This window comes from Poecilia reticulata, chromosome 4 (assembly GCF_904066995.2).
Source record: "Poecilia reticulata chromosome 4, P_reticulata-male-v2, whole genome shotgun sequence".
In the NCBI taxonomy this organism is placed as follows: domain Eukaryota; kingdom Metazoa; phylum Chordata; class Actinopteri; order Cyprinodontiformes; family Poeciliidae; genus Poecilia; species Poecilia reticulata.
Genome location: NC_088833.1, coordinates 7,540,634 through 7,560,221, shown reverse-complemented (window position 1 = coordinate 7,560,221; position 19,588 = coordinate 7,540,634). Strand labels below are relative to the sequence as shown.

The following is a 19,588-nucleotide window of genomic DNA, read 5'->3' as shown; positions in this document are numbered from 1 at the left end:
CTCGCCACTTTCACATCATTAGAAAGAGGAATAAAAAGAAATTAATAAATAGATAAAAAGATAAGAACATTAAAAACATCAAAGACATCAAAACTCGCACTCTAATCCCAATTTAGCTTTTTCAGTAATTTTGCTGATGAATGGGAGGTTGGAGATCGACCTGTAATTCTGCAGTAGTGATTTGTCCAGATTGTTCTTTTTTATCAGTGGTTTGATAACTGCTGTTTTCATAGCCTGGGGGAAAACACCTGAAGACAGCGATGAGTTTACTATTTGGATGAGATCATTAGCAACAACAGGCAGGACCCATAAGCAACTCTAAACAGGTGGGTTTTAAGTTGAGATGTAACGGCGCCCAGTGTTTCAGCTGTTTTACAGTTTTCTGGAAGTTTGTTCCAAATTTGTGGTGCATAGAAACTGAATGATGCTTCTCCTCGTTTGGTTCTGGTTCTGGGGATGCAGAGCAGACCAGAACCAGAAGATGATGTGGCTTTGAAGGTTCAGGTCAGAGTCCATCACTACTCCCAGGTTTCGGGCCTGATCGCTGGTTTTCAGTTGTAATAACTGAAGCTGTGCATTGATTCGAGTTCGCTTCTCTTTAGGTCCAAAGATAATACTGGACTTGGGTCAGACTCTCCAGTCCAGTCCTCCACTGGTTTGAATCTTACATAAGAAACAGGGATTTCTTTGTTTCAGTCGGAAACTTCTCATCAGAGAGGTCAAAGGTCACATGTGGTGTACCCCAAGGTTCAATCCTAGGACCCCTTCTTTTCAATATTTATATGCTCCCACTGGCTCAGGTTATAACAGGAAATAAGATTAGCTACCATAACTACGCAGATTACACACAGCTCTACATCACGATGTCACCAGGTGACTCTGAATCTATCCAATGCTTAGAACAAATAAATGTGTGGATGTGAGAAAACTTTCTCCAGCTTAACAGAAACAAAACTGAAGTTATTATCTTTAGTTATTATCGCAAACGCTTGGTTGCAGTTGTTGCTCCTAAGGATGGCCCAACCAGTTATTAGGTTTAGGGGGCAATCACTTTTTCACACAGGGCCATGATGGTTTGGATTTTTTTTCTCCTTTAATAATAAACACCTTCATTTACAAATTGCATTTTGTGTTTACTTGTGTTGTCCTTGACTATTGTTTAAATTAGTTTGATGTTCCGAAACACTTAAGTGTGACAAACATGCAAAAAAACAGGAAATGAGGAAAGGGGCAGACACTATTTCACACCACTGTATACACACCAACATATATATATATATGTTTCATATATAGGTTTTCATTTTTATTTTAGGTGCAAAATGTTAAAAACAATTGTAGTTTTGTCTTAATTGCAGAATGTGTTGTTTTTAAGGCAATTGTCTTTTATTAGAGTCTGTATACTCCAGTTAATGATTAATTGATCACTAAAATGATCACGATTAATCGTTTCTGCCCAAATGGAGTTAAGAGTTGGAAGAAGGCATGAAGAATGAAAGACACACCTTTTCTTTTAGCAAAGATCTTTTAATAGAAAAAGATAAACAATCAAAGGTTTAACAAATACAAAGTAAACTCTTTACAGCACATTTACAGCTCTACTGTATATTTTAAGTCACTGTCAATGAAAATAACTGATAACTGAATTATTTCTCCCGGTTAGCTTGGTTTGGACTTTTCCATTTCATGATGGAGATCGAGTTTTGCCTCATCGATCCTCAGAGATTTGTGTCGTTTTCGTCATGCAGAGATTGAGATATCAGTGATTTTAATGTGTTTTCTTCAACACATTTAATCAACCCACTAAACCCAGTAACTAAAAGCTGCGGAAGCCACCTTCGAAAACTGATGGCATTAATAAGCATGTGGTAGAAAACTAGGAGGTGTGAGTGAAAAAACGAGCGTTTATTTATAGAAACCATCAACAGACTAAGACATTAATGCACTTAAGTGTAACTAAGAAGAAGTAACTGGTTTTTCTATTAGAAGTGAATACATCACAGCACATATGAGGTTCTCGGACTTTGGCCCTGTACAAAAAGAGCATTTATATTATAGTGCAATGTATGCTGGAGATAGCCCAGCATGAATATTATTATATATATATACATATATGTATTTGTTAATCAGTACAGTTGAGACAATGCCCCTGCTTTTCAAGTTCTTCCATAGAAAGTTTACGATCATCAAGTTTGAGGGGTGAAAGAAACACTGCTCAAATAAAAATACTTTCCAGCAAACATAATTTAAATCTAAAGTAGTAACAACAGAAAGAAATCAGCGTTCATTAACTCAGGTTCCTATTGCTTTACTGGTTGAGTTTCTCCTCTCCTACGACCAACGACTCTGCTGGATTTATCCTCCCTCACCTGCCGAGTGCTGGAGGCCGGAGGTCATCACCGTGGACGCAGAGTTGGAGGGTCAGGGTCATCTCTTGACCTTTGCGTCCTCTTTAATCTTCCATATCATCAGCTCCATGCAGGCCGACGCGTCCTCGCTGGAGTCGTGGCCCTCCACTGCGAACACAAGCACAAGGTCAGCCACCCCTGGTTGCTAGGAAACGGGAGGAAACACTGATCATGTGAGCAAACGGTGAGGAGGAAATTAATGACGTTTGTGAAGGTAGGAGCCTTATGGGCGAAGAGATTAATTAGACTTTTATTTATTAAGAATGAAACACTTTGGCTAATTGCTATTAGGATGAGAAACACTGGAAAAAAATAACTTTTAGCTTTTAAAAATATAAGATTTATTATTCACAGCTGTGACAGAGCTCAGGATTTCTGAATCCAGACTAATGACGGAGTTAATTTCTAATCATTTAATAGAACATTAAACATCACAAAACCAGAATTTAAGCAGTTTGTGTTTTTATTCCCCAGTTTTGCTGCTGGCACTTTAAATCTTTCTTTTTTATGATTTCTCATTATCAACATGACAAATTCTTCAGACTTGTCACTGAAAAAAAAGACAAACGCTGGCATACTTATCAACACAAACAGCATTGACGACAATTTCCAGATCAATAATCATCAAACAAGTTGGACAAATTAAGCTAATGGAAAATTTGAACCTTTTTAATAAAAATATTATGATTTGGAGTAGCATACTATAAATAAAGTAAAAGCTTCCACAACAGCAACTGCGACATCTGCTGGTGATTTGGGCGTATTACACAAACTAACCCAAGAAACAAAATATTCATCTGGAGCAGAATTAGTCTATTTGTCTCTGTTTTATTTACAACTTTGTTGGGTTTTAGTTTTGTTGAACTTATAACAAGAAGATTTGTGTTTGTTTGACTTTTTTGTTGCCACTTGGCAGTAAAGTCGGTGTATTTTTCAACAAAGTCATATTTAGTGAGACATAGTGAGATAAAATAAATATTTGTTGGAAAAAGAAAAAGTTGTTCTAACTGCACAGCTTAAAAAAAGAAAAGCGTATCTACAGGTTGTCTGGTGGATTTTCTCACCGTTGTCCTGGATGATGCGTTTGAGGTAATCGGCCATCAGGGTCTTCAAGGCACGTTTGTAGGGCAGACCGAGGCGGTGAGGAAAAACGATGGCCGTGTCTACGACTGAGCTGTGGATGAGCTGGAAACAGACAGGAAATAAAATAAATCTGTAAAATAAACCTTACTCTTTAAAAATATTGTTTTTAGTCAATTTGTTTACCGGAAAGAAAAACATTTTTATCTCAGAAAGGGACTAGATTGCTCTGTCAGACGTTCAATTTGTGCAACAAGTTGCAGATTTTCGTTAAAGCAGCAGTTTTCGTCCTCAATTAGTTACATTTATGGACTTCAGTTCGAGAAAGGCGATATTATTATTATTATTATTATTATTATTATTATTATTATTATTATTATTATTATTATTATTATTATTCACCAAATACTGCAAAACAAAACAAACATTACAGACTAGCAAAACAAATAATTGATCTACAAAATAACCAACTAGATAAGCAAAGAGAACAAACAAAACTCAAAAAGTTATAAATTAAACTGGATAAAACTGGTGAAATTAACTTTGACCATTTAAAATCTGCATGAAGTCATGAGGCCGCAGTTTTCTTCATGATTCTGTAAAAAATAAAACATTTCTGGAACAAAAACATTTTTTGTGTTGCATAAGATTCAAATTTCTCTAAATAAAAATCATCAAATCGACTGAAATAAACACCTTAAACATATCATCAATGGTGTATGATGAAATTAAAACTATTTTTGTAATCAATTTAATAAAATTCTACTTCATTTAACATAAAGTAGAATATAAATGACAGATTGTGCATTACCTGCAGGCATATTTTTTTTTACCTTGTCACAAATTAAATGACCCATTTTTAAAAACTACATACACTGCAAAAACAATCTTACCAAGTATTTTTAGTCTAATTTCTAGTGCAAATATCTTAGTAAAGTTGAATTAAGACAAGTAACTTTTCAGCAAGATATAGGACTTAATTTAAGTCAATAAAAGTATAGATAAAAACGTTCTAGTTAAAACATGGGAAATATATCTTGTTATAAGTGTATTTATAAGAACTTTTTCATCAATATTAAGGAATTATGGATTTAAATCAAGCTCCTTTATCTTGTTATTAATTTCTTAGTCTTATTTCAAATGTACTGAGATATTTGCGGTAAAAACTAGACTAAAAATACTTGGTAAGATTTTGTGTTTTTTCAGTGTAGCAGGCATTTCTGCAGCTCAAACAACAAGCGGCTGGAGAAGACGATGAAGAGGATGATGAAGGTCACCTTGAGTGCGAGCAGGTCGCTCTCCAGACTGTGTCCGATGAGGACGGACTCCGCCCTGAACATGCTGAGCAGAACCGCCTGAACGTCTCTCAGGGTGATGGTGGCGTTCACCAAGTCTTCCTCAGTGACGCCTGAGAATCTGTGAGAGAGACGCAGCTTCGTCACACCTGCAGCCATCCAAGATGGCGCCGGGAGTCGCTTCCTATTCCCTCACCGTGTGTTGTAGTCGACCACTTTGCTGTCGGGCTTCACAAACGTGTCGTAGATGACCTTCATCTCGGAGTCGATGACGGTGACCCTGGTCAGCTCCAGGCCCTGCTTAGTGTAGCACTGATCACACAGACAGGAAAACAACCAATTAAAGCTAAGCTACGCTAACGTTTACCATATTTATTCATTTATTTTTGCATATATATGTTTTTGAGGGATTTAATTTTTGGTAAATCAGGATTTATTTTGTTTTTTACAACTTTTATTTATTTGGACTTTGAACTGGGGTCAACTCTACGCCACAATGTGTCCGGCAGCATTTATTTTAAATGTCGCCTGACCCAAAATAAATGTCAAATGTCTGCAGAAGAGGATTAGGATAGATGGAAAAAAAAAAACTGACTTTTTATTTTTTTTCTCAGAATTCTGACTTTAACCTCAGATTTCTGACTGAGGAGATCCTGATAACTAAACCATTTCTTATTAAAAAACTTTTTTTACAGTAAAAAATTTTTTTTTTCTAGTGAAATAGCCTATTTTATACCAATATTCTCCTAATTAAACAAAAATTCTTGTATCCTGGCTCTAACACTCCGTTGTACAACTGATAGAACAGATGACTGAATTAAAAGTCATTTTTAAAAAATATTTCAGTAACGTCTTTTTTTTTTAGGAAAGAAAGCGGGCAGGAAAAAAAAAATCTATTAAAATTGCACATGGCATAAAAAAAATCAGGGATTTTCTGATTAAGCCAAGCTGCCCAGCCGTGGTTTACAGAGCGACTCGAGGCGATTTTTCTTCCTGATTGGCTCCAACTCACCATCTCACAGTCCAAAGCGAACACTCCGCCGTTTCCGTCTGGTGGCAGCGGTTTGCTGAACGTCGACACGAAGCCGTCCAGGGACTCTTTACGGCCGTCCTGCACATGTTGCTATGGAAACGCAGAGAAAATTAAACAATCAGAGATGAATATTAGACAAGTAAAGGAGCTACATGAAGATTTAAAACGTTTTCCTACAAATCCAAAGCAATATCTTGACTAATCTGATTTATGATACTTAATAACCAACATTAAATAAAAGATGTAATACATAAATAAACTAATAAATAACAATAGTTAAATAAAAACTATACAATTAAATAAACACACAGCTTTAAGATTTAGCATCTGTAACTAAAATAAGTTAATACCACTATTAACGCTATTATAATACTACTAATATAGCACTAAAAAAATCAAATCCAATATTAAAAATAATAAAGTGACATGGTTACACTTAATTACTTCTTTCTAAACAATGAAATGGTTGGATAATTAATTTTATTGTTTGTCCAGCTGATAAACGTAACATGTGAATGTTTATTTTAGTGTTTTACTACTTCTAGAATAATCTTTGAGTACATATCTTTCTAATATATGAATATATCATCGTTTTGTTGTGATACCTTTGATATCTGGCATCCAGGAGCTCCGACAGCAGCCGAGCAGCAGCTGTATGTCGTCTCCCAGCCGCCGGCGACTGAGGAGAATAAAACACGTTGAGGAGACGACCGACTCAGAATGAAAGAAAATTCAGGAGGAAAGAAAACTCAGAGCATTTACCTCTGTGCCTGCGTAAACGCCCCCAGTGGTAGCTGCACTCCTCTCTGCGGACGCAGCTGCCGTTGACGCTGACCTTATACTCGGCGCCGCAGCGGCAGCATATCCTGTTGAACGCTGCAGGAAGATTAGCATAAACCTGTTAGCTGAAAGCGTGGTGCTGGTTTGAGACGGACGGCGCTGCGTGTTTCCTCACGGTCGGGGCAGATCTTTCTCTCCGGCTGGTTGTAGATGACGGCCTTGCCGGAGACCTCGGGGTTCAGCCGCGGGTATCCGTGCTCCTGCAGCTGCTCCTCTGTCATCAGGTACGCCTGCAGCTTCCTGTAAAGGCTGGCGCCTATACAAACAGCAGAGCAACAACTAAATCTATCAGTCTCCTAAAACAAAATGAGACACAAATCTGACTTTTCCCATATGCAACACATATCCAGAAATATCCACAGCTGGTTAGTAATTAGTTACATTTACGTGAGTAACTTTTTTTTAACTTACTCTGTACTTTTTACTTTTACTTCAGTAATTTTATTATGAAATATTTCTACTTCATAATATTTCTGGATTTTCTACCCACTGAATGAAAAACAAACATGTTTTAATCAAAAATTTGACCAGACAAAGACTCACACCTGCAGCTTTTGTTAAGAGTCTCATAAGTTTTTACTGAAAGAAAATTATTTGGAAACATTTTCTTTTGCCTGACTTTGCTATTTTTTGTTTCTTATCTGAATTATTGTCATTTTCGTCCTTAAAATGCCAACATTTCCACTTAATTCTATAATTTTGTCCATTTGATGATATAATTTTAATATTTTAAATGATTGATGATTTGATCTGTTACTCAAAACTTGAGTAGACTCAAATACTTTTTTACTCTCACTTAAGAAATTTCTTGAATGGCTACTTTTTACTTTTACTTGAGTAAAAATATGTTGAAGCAGTGCTACTCTTACTTGAGCAAAAGTAAAAAGAAGCCAACCAAAAAATTCCTCAACTAGGAGTAAAAAAAACATTTGGTAAAAAAAAGTCTACTAAAGTTCTGAGTAACAGATAAAATTATCATTCATACATTGATTTAAGTAACAAAAAATGACAAAATCAGGCAAGAGAAAATGTTTCCTAATCAGTTTCTTTCAATAAAAAGCAAAAAGGAAACAAACTTCAAAAAGGAAACTTGGGGATCAGAAAAGATTTAGTTTAGTAATTTTCTTGTTATGTAGCTGGAGCGCCGTTAGCATGAGGTCATGGGTTGGTGACCCTCAGGTTGTCACATGGCAGCTTGAACAGACCTGCTACTGTGAAACTGCTTCTACACTGTAAACAGCACCTCACAGGGAAAAACTGTTTTTACTTTTTGTTTTTTTAGAGATATAATCTGCATTTTCTGCTGCCAAGCATGTGATCAAGTGACACATAAAGAGCTGAATCCAGAAAAACACAAACACGAAGAGAGAAACAAGCACATGTGTCATCTGATCTGAAATGGAGGCCATGTGTTTTTTTTTACCGGAGAGTTTCTCCTCCTGCTGTTTGCCCGACCGGTTGACAGTGAAGCTGGTTGTGGCTGCAAGACGACCTCCCAGAACCTCCTCATGCGACTGAGCCTTTCGCTTAGCTGCAAGCCCAGAATCCTCTGCAGAACATGCAAAACAGATCCACTGGCTGTCATTTCATTAATGATAAAGCAGAGGAGCTGTACAACACACAAATATTCACTTCCTCGCATTTCTTGTAACAAATTCGGATAAAATGTTTTCCTCATCCACCATAAAAAATCTGAAAATATATTTACAATCGAACAATCGTCATGTTTCAATTGTTGATTTTTGTGTTTTTTTTATGACATGAAGCACTTTGAACCGCCTCGTTGCTGAAATGTGCTATGCAAATAAAATTTGATTTACAAACAACTCTGATGAACATAAATAATTTAAAAACTAAGATATATCAGATAATAATAGAAAATCAATATAATCCATTTCCGATTTCAGTCCATTTGAGTTCAAACTATGACTGGGCGACTTGGCTTAAAAATAAAATCTCTAACCGGATTTAAATAAGTTTTTTTCTAAAATAGAAATTACAAATGACAGAAAGTAGTTTGAAAAAGTGACTTATTTAAGTCATTCCTTTTATTAGTTATATAAAAGAGTATCAAGCTACAATAATGTTTGTTTATGAGAATGTAGTCATAATATTAGCAAAATAAAGATGCAATTTTACTAGAAGAAAACGTTAAAATCATTTTTAAAAAGTAGTTTTTATGAGAAAAAGCTTTGTGATTCGTGTGGTTCTTTCTTTAAAACAGACAAATTTGTTTGCTCAATCATTTCAAAGTCATGATAAAATATTTCTTTATCTGTAAATCTTGTAACAAAGTATAACTTGACAAGTTGCTCAACATTCCTCACTATAATGTTTCACTAATTTAAAATTTCTCATAAAATTAGTATTTCATTCTCCTGGTAGTACGACTTTATTCTGGTAATATTATGACTTTATTCTCACATTATTTTGACTCTGTTATCTTAAAATATGAATTAATAATTTGTCGTAGAGTTGACCTGAATTGAAAGTCCAAATAATTGGAAGCTGTAAATCACGCTTGTCAAACAAGATGGTGGCTCTGTGCTGACATCACTCTGAACTATGGAAACCCAACGGCTGCATTGGTGAAAAAAATCCAAATTATCCAGAAATTAAATCTTCAAGAAACAAAAATGATTTATTAATCAGACCTAGTTCAAACATAACATCTATTACAGTGAATCTGATTAAATCAAATCTGACATTTGCTGCTTAGCATCTTTCAGATGAAGCCATAGTTTCCTGACAGGCTTAAAAGGTATCAGTCAGGGGAAGAGTACAAATAAAATCCTCATTATTAAATATAATGCAGAAAGTACTCGATTTTAATGTATTTTATTGAGTTTTAATGTAAGAAACCATTTCCTTTTGCTGCTTTTGAAGCTGCAGGTTATGTTGTGAATTGATTCTTAGAGTTATTATAAAGCAAATATGTCAAAAATAAAAATGGAAAAAATGAAATACATTTTTTAAATTATTATAAAACCATAACAGGATTTAAACTTTATAGATGGAAGTTGAGACTACATACTTTTGACAGGCGACGAACTCGAGCTGCTTTTGCCCCGAAGCTTCTTCAGCGTGTTGACGGCAACGTTGAGGTAGATGTTTTTACTGCTACTGCGCTCGTACACCAGCTTCTCCTCATCAAGGGCCTGAAACAACCGTCACAACCATCTTTAAGCGAAAACGCCAACCAAACATCCACCACAATCAGTCCAACAAGCGGTTCTGGTAATAAATGACACAAACCGAGCAGAGCAGAAAGAAGAGAAAATGTTCACACCATCTGAAATGCAGCCTCCTCTGACGGGCAAAACTTGACACATTCGTCTATGAACGTGTTGAGGTAGCGCTGGCGGATGTTGGTGGGAACTTTCGCCCCGAACTCAGTGGGGATGACCGGACGCCTCATGGAGGAGCTCTGGGGGAAAAAAAGCAAACATGCAGAGATCTGAATTTACACATTGTTTCTTAAAACCTTTAGAAGATTTTAAGGAACATTCACACCAGCTCAGTTTAGTCTGCTTTAATCCAACTATAGCGTGTTTGCCTAAAATGTCCGGTTTGCTTTAGGAGGTGTGAATCCGCCAACAAAATCTGACGCGAACCACATTACTACCTATACTGCAAAAACACACAATCTTACCAAGTATTTTGCTCTAGTTTCTAGTACAAATATCTTATTATTACACTTAAAATAAGACAAACTAGCTTACAAGTAACTTTTCATCAAGAAATAGGAGCTTGTTTTAAGTCAGTAATTCCTTAATTTTGATGAGAAAATACTTGTTCCACTGGCAGATTAGTTGAGATATTTTTCACATTAAACTAAAATAGTCTGCCAGTGGAACTGGTACTAGTTGGAGATCGCTTCAACAGCAGGATACTGACGATAGCACAGGGAATTCTGGGTAATTACAATAAAAACAAACACGTGAGTTGAGCCCTAGCAGAAGAAATGGTTTGTGGTCCTACAACTACAAAAATCTGGCACTACTCCATTTACATTCTGTGAAGAACACTGCAAAAACACAAAATCTCAAAGTATTTTGTCTAGGTTTTGTGCAATATATCAAAATGACATAAAACTAACTTAAAAGTAATTTTCAGCAAGCTAGAAGAGCTTGTTCTAAGTAAATAATTTCTTATTAATGAAAAAGTAATAGTTCCACTGGCAGATTATTTCACTTAAATCAAGACATTTTTCCCCATGTTAAAAGAAAAATAACATGTCAGTAACACTAAAACTTTTTAAATCAATATTAAGGAATTATTGACTTAAAAAATCTCCTGTTTCTTGCTGAAAAGTTACTTGAAAGTTAGTTTAGTCTTATTTCAAGAGTACTAAGATATTTGTACTATAAACTATAGAAAAATACTTGAGATATTGTGTTTTTGCAAAGGAAGTTGCGTTCAGTTTCTTGTTCAGAAGCTTTCGTGTCATTTCCTTCATTAATTCTTGCTACAGCGCCACCACAGGTGAGGGAGTGAACAGGTTTTTGAAATAGTTTAGTTTGTTTGACACATTGCAGTGTGAAAGCAAACTGTACCATCTGAAAATGTAACAAATGTTGCAACTTTGGTCCCTAATCAGTCTACTTGAGATTTCTAGCACTGTGCAGAAATAAAAAACATAAGAGGCACTAGATAATCCATAAGATTATCAAAAAACGCCTGACATGAATAGTTAAAAACCACCTTCATGGTGGGTGTGTGTGCCGTCCTCTTCTGCGCCACTGTAGACGAGGTTTTGGACAGAATGCCAGCTGTGGTTTGGCTCTTCACCCCCTGGGGAGTCTCACTGGCAGCTGGTTTCCCATGTGCTGGACCTGCTGGGACAAACATCAACATTTGACTAATTATAGAGCCAAGCACAAACTTTCAACCGAAGCCGGGAGGCGTCCTACTCGTCTTGGTGGAGGTTATCTGAGGATTGGGCCGGTGAGCGATTCTCTTCTTCTCCCCGGCAAAGCCGGAGGTTGAGCTCTGTGAGGCAGCTTTGACTGACGCTGAAAGCTGGGCGGCTTGCTGCTGCGCCAGCTGCATACGCTGGAAGCAGACCTCCTGCGGAGTGGGCCGCTTGTATGGCCGGACCACCGTCTTCGAAGGTGCATCGGTCTGGAAAGTAACAACAAAAATATTGGTATTATGAAAGTATGTGAACACATCACTGAAAAAAAACAACACTAAATTGACACTATTTTTGTCTAGTTTCTGGTGAAGATATCTTAGTAAACTTGAAATAAGACAAAACTAAACTAACTTAAAAGTAACTTTTCAGGAAGATATAGAAGTTTGTTTTAAGTTAATAATTCCTTAACATTGATTAAAAAGAAGTAGTAGTTCCAATGGCAGATTTTTTTTATATAGTTATTTCAAAATCAAGGGGCACTGTGCCGTTACCTAGCAACCCTAGCACAGCCCGTCACCTAGCAACCCAGTTCTAGTTCCACCAGCAGATTACTTCACTTATAACATGGCAACATGTTTTGTTATAAGTGAATTAATCTGCCAGTGGAACTAGTACTTTTGTTTTTAAATCAATATTAAAGAATTATTGACTTAAATGAGCTTCTATGTCTTCCTGAAAAGTTACTTCAAAGTTAGTTTTGTCTTATTTCACGTTTACTAAAATAGACAAAATACTAGTTTGTTTAATGGTGATAACATGGAGGGATTAGTAGTACGTTTTCATATATTTATGGTTAGATTTAAAAAAAATTTACAGGACAAAGTCTTTTTTAAAATGTTTTATTGGCTCTAGTGGCCTTTATTTGATACTGAACTGGCAGCAAAATGTGGCAAAGGTCACCAGGCCAGGAATCGAACCTGCGACAGCCGCGTCAAGGACTAAGGCCTCCATATGCAGGTTGTGCTCAACCCCTGCGCCACACACAGCACCCTCAACAAAGTAATTTTTTATTGTGAGGGGCTTAAAATCCCATAAATTACAAGAAAAGAAAATTACATCTTCTTAGTATGACTTTAACTCTGCCTCTCTGAGTTTGTTCTAGTACTATGTTCAATTCTTAGAATACTAATATTCTAAAATAAAATCAAAGTACAGAATTAGCTTTAAAGAGAGACTTTTATGACACAGAAACCTCATCAGAGCATCTCTGGAATGTTTCCACTGAATCATATCAGGAAAACCCCTGAGCTCTGATTTACAGGTACATGTTTCATATCTTGGTTTTACTTCCTCGTTTCTCTGTCGCCACCACCTGAAGCTTCACCTCAATTTAGAAATAAAAGCATCACAGAACGGTGTGAAGTAAACATCACACTACTGGGGATTTTTCCCACTCTTCACATAAAAGTCAGACTTTAAAAGGTAAACAAGAAACTCCCTCTGATTCAGTTGATATTTCAGACGTTCCTGTTCTTCCATCTACTAACACAAAGCTTGATGTTGATTCTTCAAAATACCATCATTGTTTGCAAAGATTACCTGTGTGTGAGTGACTAAAGTTATAGGAAGTGTTTGCACATAAAATAAAAATGTACCATAGAATTAAAACAATTCCAAAGTGTCTCACTTACATCTCCTTTGGCAACGAAATGGGACACTCTCTTCTTTTGGCCGGGGAAGAGTGTGGTTAAAGTGTTATCTGTGCTTCTCTCCTCCTCTGAATCCCTGGAAGCCTGAAAGAGGAAAAGAAGAACAGATAACTACCATGCTTGAACTGAAAAACAACAAAATATTAAATATTTTTGTCTAGTTTCTTGTGAAAATACTTGAAATAACTTAACTTTCAAGGAACTTTTCAGCGAAATTTAGGAGATTGTTTTACGTTAATAACGCCTTAATATTGTTTTAAAAAATTACTAATTCCACTGACAAATGTTTTTACTTATAACATGTTGGTATTAGAGATGTGCCGATCAGGTTTTTTCCTGCCGATACCGATCACCCATGAGGGCCAATCACCGATATCGATCACATAATTTTTATTTTTTTTATTTTTATCATAAACACTACCGGTTACATTATGTGGAAAAAGGAACCATGAATTCACCTTAATTTAGACAAAAACTTGTTTTTAATAACTTTTTCCAAGAAGAAAACTAAACAAAACATTAATTCTGCAAATTGTACTGCTATCGGTAATACTATCTTTAACAGACTGAAAACGTATGAAGACTCTGAAGAGGCTAAATAATGCAAAGAGCCAAAATAAAACCTCTCAACATTGCCAAAAAAATTCAAGTATAAAACTTAACATTCAAAGGCAAATACAGGATCCGTTACAATAAATAATCCGGAGTTACTGAATGAAAACTTCCTGATAGCATGGCGGCTAGCTGATTACTGCTAGTTCTGAGTGGCTGTTTCTGACTGAGCGGAGTAATTATGCAGAGCAGGGAGGAGATCGATAATTTTTTCAGAGATCATCTGTCTCATGTTAGGTCAGTGAAAGTTTTAATACTTATGTAAAATGTATTTTTTTAGGTTAGATGCTGCAGCTTTAAGCAGAGGTTCGGTGTGAGAGTCACTACCAGGTGCAGCAGAAGCAGTACGCTGCTACCTGTAGAGCGTAGCAGCGGTTCAACAGCGAGAACAGAACCAGCGTCTTACACCTCAGCTCGAAGACTTAAATAATTTTGCGGGTTATTTGTTTAGCTTTCTGACCGTCATGCTAATCCGGGTGAGTCTTTGTAGTTGTGCGCTGCTTTATCTGCTATCTGATCCTCCATATAGGCTGCAAAATGAGATGCAGGTGATCGGTATCGGCAACAAGAGCCAATGATCGCTGATCATGCACTTTTTCACAAAAATCGGCCGATTATGATCGGTGACCGATCGATCGGCACACCTCTAGTTGGTATAAGTGAAAAAATCTGTCAGTGGAACTAGTAATTTTTTATCAATATTGACTCAAAACAAGCATCTATATTTTGCTGAAAAATTACTTGCAAGTTACTTTTGCCTTGCTCTCTCGCACATATTTTCACAAAAAATTTAACAAAAATACTTTGCAAGACTTTGTGTTATTTCACTGAGTTATTAGGAGTGCACTGATTGCAGCTTTCTGGCCGATCACGGATTACCGATCTTTAAAAGCCTGTTTCCGATTCTGATTTTGGCCGCTGCATTTTTTTTTTGTCTGAAATGTTGTTAAATATAGCTAGAAAGTCACTAAGTTGGTAAAATTGTTTAATTATTAACTGTAAACATGCAGATATGACCTGGTGGGCCGGCTTCACATGTAAGTGTTGGCTGATCACAGATCTCCCTAATCAATCAATAAATCGGCTGGTTGATAAATTTGTGCACCCCTGGAAGTTATAAAATGAATGAAAAGTAAAAGAGAAGTAGACGAAAGACAGCAGCACCTGCTTTGCTTGCCGTCCCTTGTCCTCCTTCTTCACATCGTTGGATTCGTTGAAGATCCGCAAACACTCCTCCATCGGATCCGAGTCAAAGTCCAGATCGTCCTGAAACATGGAGAAGTCGACTCGGACATCGTCAGGCTCCTCCCAGCTCGACCTGCTGCGTTCCGGTTCCCCGTCGGCCTCGTCCTCAGAGGAAGATGGCGTCCTCTCTGAAGCCTTCCTCTTGCTTAGAAGTCCCCTCTTTAATGCGTCGGCTGATTTCCTGACCAGAACTTCCTCCGACTCGTCATCGTAGTCTGACTCCATCGGGTCGGCCTCCTCAGGGCTCTCGTCTCCGAACAGATCTGCATGGCTCAGACTCAGACTCTTGTCTTTGAGTTTCTTTTTTGATGAGCTGGCGCTTTGCTTCGCTTTAGCAGGGCTCCCCTTGCAGCTGCTGGAGCTGCTTTTGCTTTTCTTAACGTCCTTTTCTCTTCTACTGCTGTCCAGTTTACCGTTTCTGTGCTGGCTATCTTTATTCTTGCTTTGGTCTTTCTCACGGTCCGATGGTTTCAGTTTTTTGCTATCTCGTGCGTCTTTGTCTTGTTCACTTAAGGCTCTCTTAAGTTTCTCCACCATCTTGCTCTTGGTCTCATATCTCTTTTCATCCCTGCCTTCTCTCTGAACTTTATCTTTCACCTTTAGCGTGTTTTTACTGTGATCTTTCTGATTTTTGTTCTCCTTCTTTGCAGAGTCTTGCTTAAAGTTCTTACATGATAATTTGTCTTTTGCACTACTGCTGCTACCACTGCTACTTTTAACACCAGATGATTTCTTTCCTTCTTTATCAATATTTTGTGTTTTCTCCGGTTTGCTAATTTTACCATGACCACTTTGATCAGCCAGCTTCTTTTTCTCCAAGTTCTCCTTTTGTTTGGTATTTTCCTGTGAGTCTAAGTCCTGTGCAAGCTCCTCCTTGTTCCTCTGTGTAAGAGCGCCCTTTATACTTTTACTCCTGTCTTTTGTGTCTTTCCCCACAGCGTCTCTGGCCGACACAATGTTTGCCTTTCTTTGCTGGAGATTGCTAAGCGATGTGGGTCGGTACTCCGTTCCAGAGCTCTCCCCATCAGAGTCGGAGATGGTGTACTTTTTTAAGTCTATACTCGCCTGCTGTGGCTTTTTCCCAGCTGTGCCACTCTCCTTATCTGAAGCATCCAGCCGATATGCCTTCTTATAGTCAGTCTTAACTGGATGGGAACCCTCGTCTCTCTTGTTTTTCACTGCGATCCCTGCAGAGTAGTTGGACAGAGGGTCATACTCCATATCCGTAGATGGCCTAGAGTTGTCCAGAGTGTATTTGCACTTTGCAGAGGATGCAGTGTTCAGATACTTGGGGCTCTGGGGAGGACAGGGCACTTGTGTCCGAGACTGAGGCTTTTTCAGGGAAGTGGGAACATATTCCATAGAGCTGCTGCTGTTGGACCTCTGACTGTCTGAATCCAAGGTGTACTTGCTGCAGCCCGGGGTGGGATCATATCCTCCCGATGTGATCTGATAGCTCCCAGGGTCGTAGGGAAGGTGCGAGGCCGGTGCTTGGCTTTTAGCGAAGTTGGATGAAGACGAACCGGTCTTCTCAGGGGGACTATAAGGCTCATCTCCGATCCGAAAGAGCTTCCGCTGTTCTCGCTCCACCTCGCCACGGACTTCCTCGATGGCTTTGTTGACCATCTCCAAGGCGCCGCTGAGGTCCCCAGAAGGAGCAGGCTGCCCATTCTGCTGCTCCTGAGGTCTCACTACTTCTGGGTTGAAGGGATCATAACCCTGGTCTGCAAGAAACACAGCAACAAAATAATAATTATCAATATTGACTGGTATCGACTGATTTTAACTTATTACATGAGAAAATGTCGTTAATAGTAAAATTGTATTCCAATGGGACTAGCACATTTTTATCAATATTAAGGATTTAATTACCTAAAACAACCCCTATATGTTTGGTACTTTGTAAGTTTCTTGCATCTTATTTCAAGCTTGCTTTGATATTTCCACTAGAATTTAGACAAAAAAAACACTACTTGGTAAGACTGTTTTTGCAGTTTAACTTTCCTCCCAATAACTCATGAAGATTTGGCTCAAGGCATGCAGAACCAACATTCTTTTTAAATATTGACATGACAAATGCAGATTTTTAAAAAGTTTTTACGGTTTTTTTGCATGGAATGAATCCTACATTAATTAACAACAAATGTCTATTTCCATTTTGTTGCCATTTGTGTGTGTGTGTGTGTGTGTGTGTGTGTGTGTGTGTGTGCGCGTTTCAGGAACCATGTGGTTTTTGTTTGGTCGTGTGACGACCAAAGTGATGCAGCGCAGGATTGTGGGGTGTTTAATTGAAGCAAAGGGAAAAACAAAAGTTGTGTTATTGTTTTTTCACAATGTGGTAGGTAGGGAAAAATATGCAATAGTGGTAAATATTGGTCATCTGTCCTAACAGCAATATTAATTTCAGCTTTCAACTTCACTGTGCAGCCCAAATTATACATTAGATAATGTACAAATTGGATGAAAAATAAACAAGAGAATAACAGTTTGAACAGATAGAAAAAGAGAGAAAATCTTGGATGAAAAGGCTTTTAAATAAAATTAAGGAGAGAGATATTCATGTTGTAAAAAACAAATCGCAACTACTCTATCTCAAAGAAAGAAACAAGAGTCAGGGAGTCTTGCAAATTGCTATTTTTAAATCCAAATATTGGATTTAAGGAAGGGTGGACTCTTTAAAGAGAGATGTTTCAAGACTCACTTCATGTTGCGAAAACCAAACTCCTAAGAAACATAATGACAACTACAGGAGGAGTGAAAAATATTGCTACTGGGACTCTATTAGAGGATGCCTGTGCTTACTTTTTTTGTTATTTTATCTCAGCAGCCTTGCCTGATTTATTATTAGATGTCTGTGCTATAATAATTCCCAGGGTTGTATATTTAGGGGTGAACCTCTATTTTTCCAAGAAAGAAAAATGATTTATGATGCCTACACCGTGAAATACAAGTAGCTTTATACGACAGGTAAACTGATTTTTAAAAAGTATCTTTATTTTATTTTTTTCAAATACTCGAGTATGATTAAGAAATTTAGTTCATATGTTTTTGCAGAAACACTTGCCTTGTAAAGGTATTTATTTTCTCATGTTACATCCTCAAACTTTAAAATATTATACTGGCATTTTAAATATAAAAAAAAATAAATTCGTAATTTAACTGACATATTAAGACCATTTTAATTAACCAATTTAACTTAAGTTAAATGTTTTTAAGATGTACTTCTCCTAAACCGTCTTTGGACCAAAAAGCAACACAATTCACTTTGTAATGCTGTACATTAGGATGCGCTAATGTATTTGTGGTATAAAGTTATATCCAAATAGCTTTAAAATGGTCTCTCAGCTTGCAGTAGTCACAAAACGGTAGGAGCATCACCAAAAACACAGCGAAACCTAGCCTAGCTTTCACTTCAGAGCAACGGGACACGGAAGGTGTAATGAATATATTCTGTTCAATTTTGTCACAACAGAAGACAAAGTGAACATTCAACTAAATTAGCACCTTTTTGTCCAGACTGCAGCTTTTTAACGTCTCCGTAGGACGGCCGACTCTGCCGGCTGTGTCTGAAGTGACAGTACGGTCTGTTACACCCATTTCTACTGCCTTTGCCGTCGTTGTAGTCGGCGTAAAACGGACAGTCAATCCCTCGGAAGAAGCCGGTGGACCTCAACATTATCTCTGGATTGTCGTCTCATGCCCGCACGTCCTCCACGGGCTTTGTTTTCCGCGTCGGGTTTCTCAAACAACCAGCAAACTGGAACAATAACAGCGTACCTAAGGCGCCATGACAGACTGGATGTGAAGAGCGAAAGTCTCGCGTGAGTTGCCACTCTATCACGTCAGAGAGATGGCGGAAACGAAACCAGGTTCCAAAAGCCTCGAAACACCATGACCGTTAAAACCGTCATAAACATGGCTATATCTCTAATGAAAGCCTTTTGAATCATAGGTTCAGCTTTCCATCTGTTTATAGTTTGTCTCAACACGACGTTCACTAATAACTACGCTTTGTAATTGTATGATCATACATGAAATTAGAGAGGAGAGGCTTCAAAAGTTTAGCACTGATTAAGTTACATGTTGCTTTCCACTTTTAGTAAAACTTCCTAATTTTGCAACAGGATAAACTCCACAAAACCCTATACTTTTGTGGGAGGTCATCACCTTGTTGCAAACATTGAAAATGGCTACTTTATTGTTTTGAAGTATTCCTCTACTGCTTCATTGGTTTAGTTATGTCAGAAACAAGACACATGACCACCTTAAGTTACAAGTCAGACCAATCAGAGATGTCAACATGATACCTTCAATAAAAGCTGATTATATGTCAGCATTTTGTACATTTTCACAGATGTAGTGCTCAATTAATTTAAGATGCAAAAGATTAGAAACAACTGTGTTATGGTTGTTTGCAACTTTTCCCTTTTGTTTCATGTGCAGCATCCATATTTAATTTTTCCAGCATGAGGTTGTGCATATGGGGTTCCCCCTCTAGGGACATTTCCTCC

At 37.5% G+C, this 19,588-nt stretch overlaps 1 protein-coding gene across 2 annotated transcripts; it reads right to left on the bottom strand.

The window, feature by feature from the left end:
• Positions 1 to 1,881: 1,881 nt before the first annotated feature.
• On the bottom strand, positions 1,882 to 18,951 carry rexo1 (REX1, RNA exonuclease 1 homolog). 2 transcript variants are annotated; one of them, XM_008415135.3, is made up of 16 exons: positions 18,582 to 18,951; positions 14,997 to 16,801; positions 13,203 to 13,304; positions 11,567 to 11,777; positions 11,358 to 11,491; positions 9,943 to 10,080; positions 9,688 to 9,811; positions 8,077 to 8,202; positions 6,769 to 6,909; positions 6,576 to 6,689; positions 6,419 to 6,492; positions 5,793 to 5,903; positions 4,977 to 5,092; positions 4,763 to 4,901; positions 3,470 to 3,590; positions 1,882 to 2,513 (listed from the first exon to the last, which is right to left on the bottom strand). In XM_008415135.3, exons 1-16 carry the CDS (start codon positions 18,751 to 18,753, stop codon positions 2,425 to 2,427), a joined length of 3,717 nt encoding a protein of 1,238 aa, XP_008413357.1. In that variant the 5' UTR covers positions 18,754 to 18,951; the 3' UTR covers positions 1,882 to 2,424. The 2 variants fall into 2 exon arrangements, with proteins under 2 accessions (XP_008413357.1, XP_008413358.1); XM_008415136.3 differs by having other exon boundaries at positions 11,358 to 11,488; positions 18,582 to 18,940.
• Between the last annotated feature and the right edge of the window lie 637 nt (positions 18,952 to 19,588).

Coding starts and splice junctions, on each gene's coding strand:
- rexo1 (XM_008415135.3), bottom strand. CDS start 18,753: ATGTTGAGGTCCACCGGCTTCTTCCGAGGGATTGACTGTCCGTTTTAC. Junction 6,910..8,076: donor GCAGGAGGAGAAACTCTCCG/GTAAAAAAAAAC, acceptor CTGTTTGTATAG/GCGCCAGCCTTTACAGGAAG. Junction 5,093..5,792: donor TCGCTTTGGACTGTGAGATG/GTGAGTTGGAGC, acceptor CTGTGTGATCAG/TGCTACACTAAGCAGGGCCT.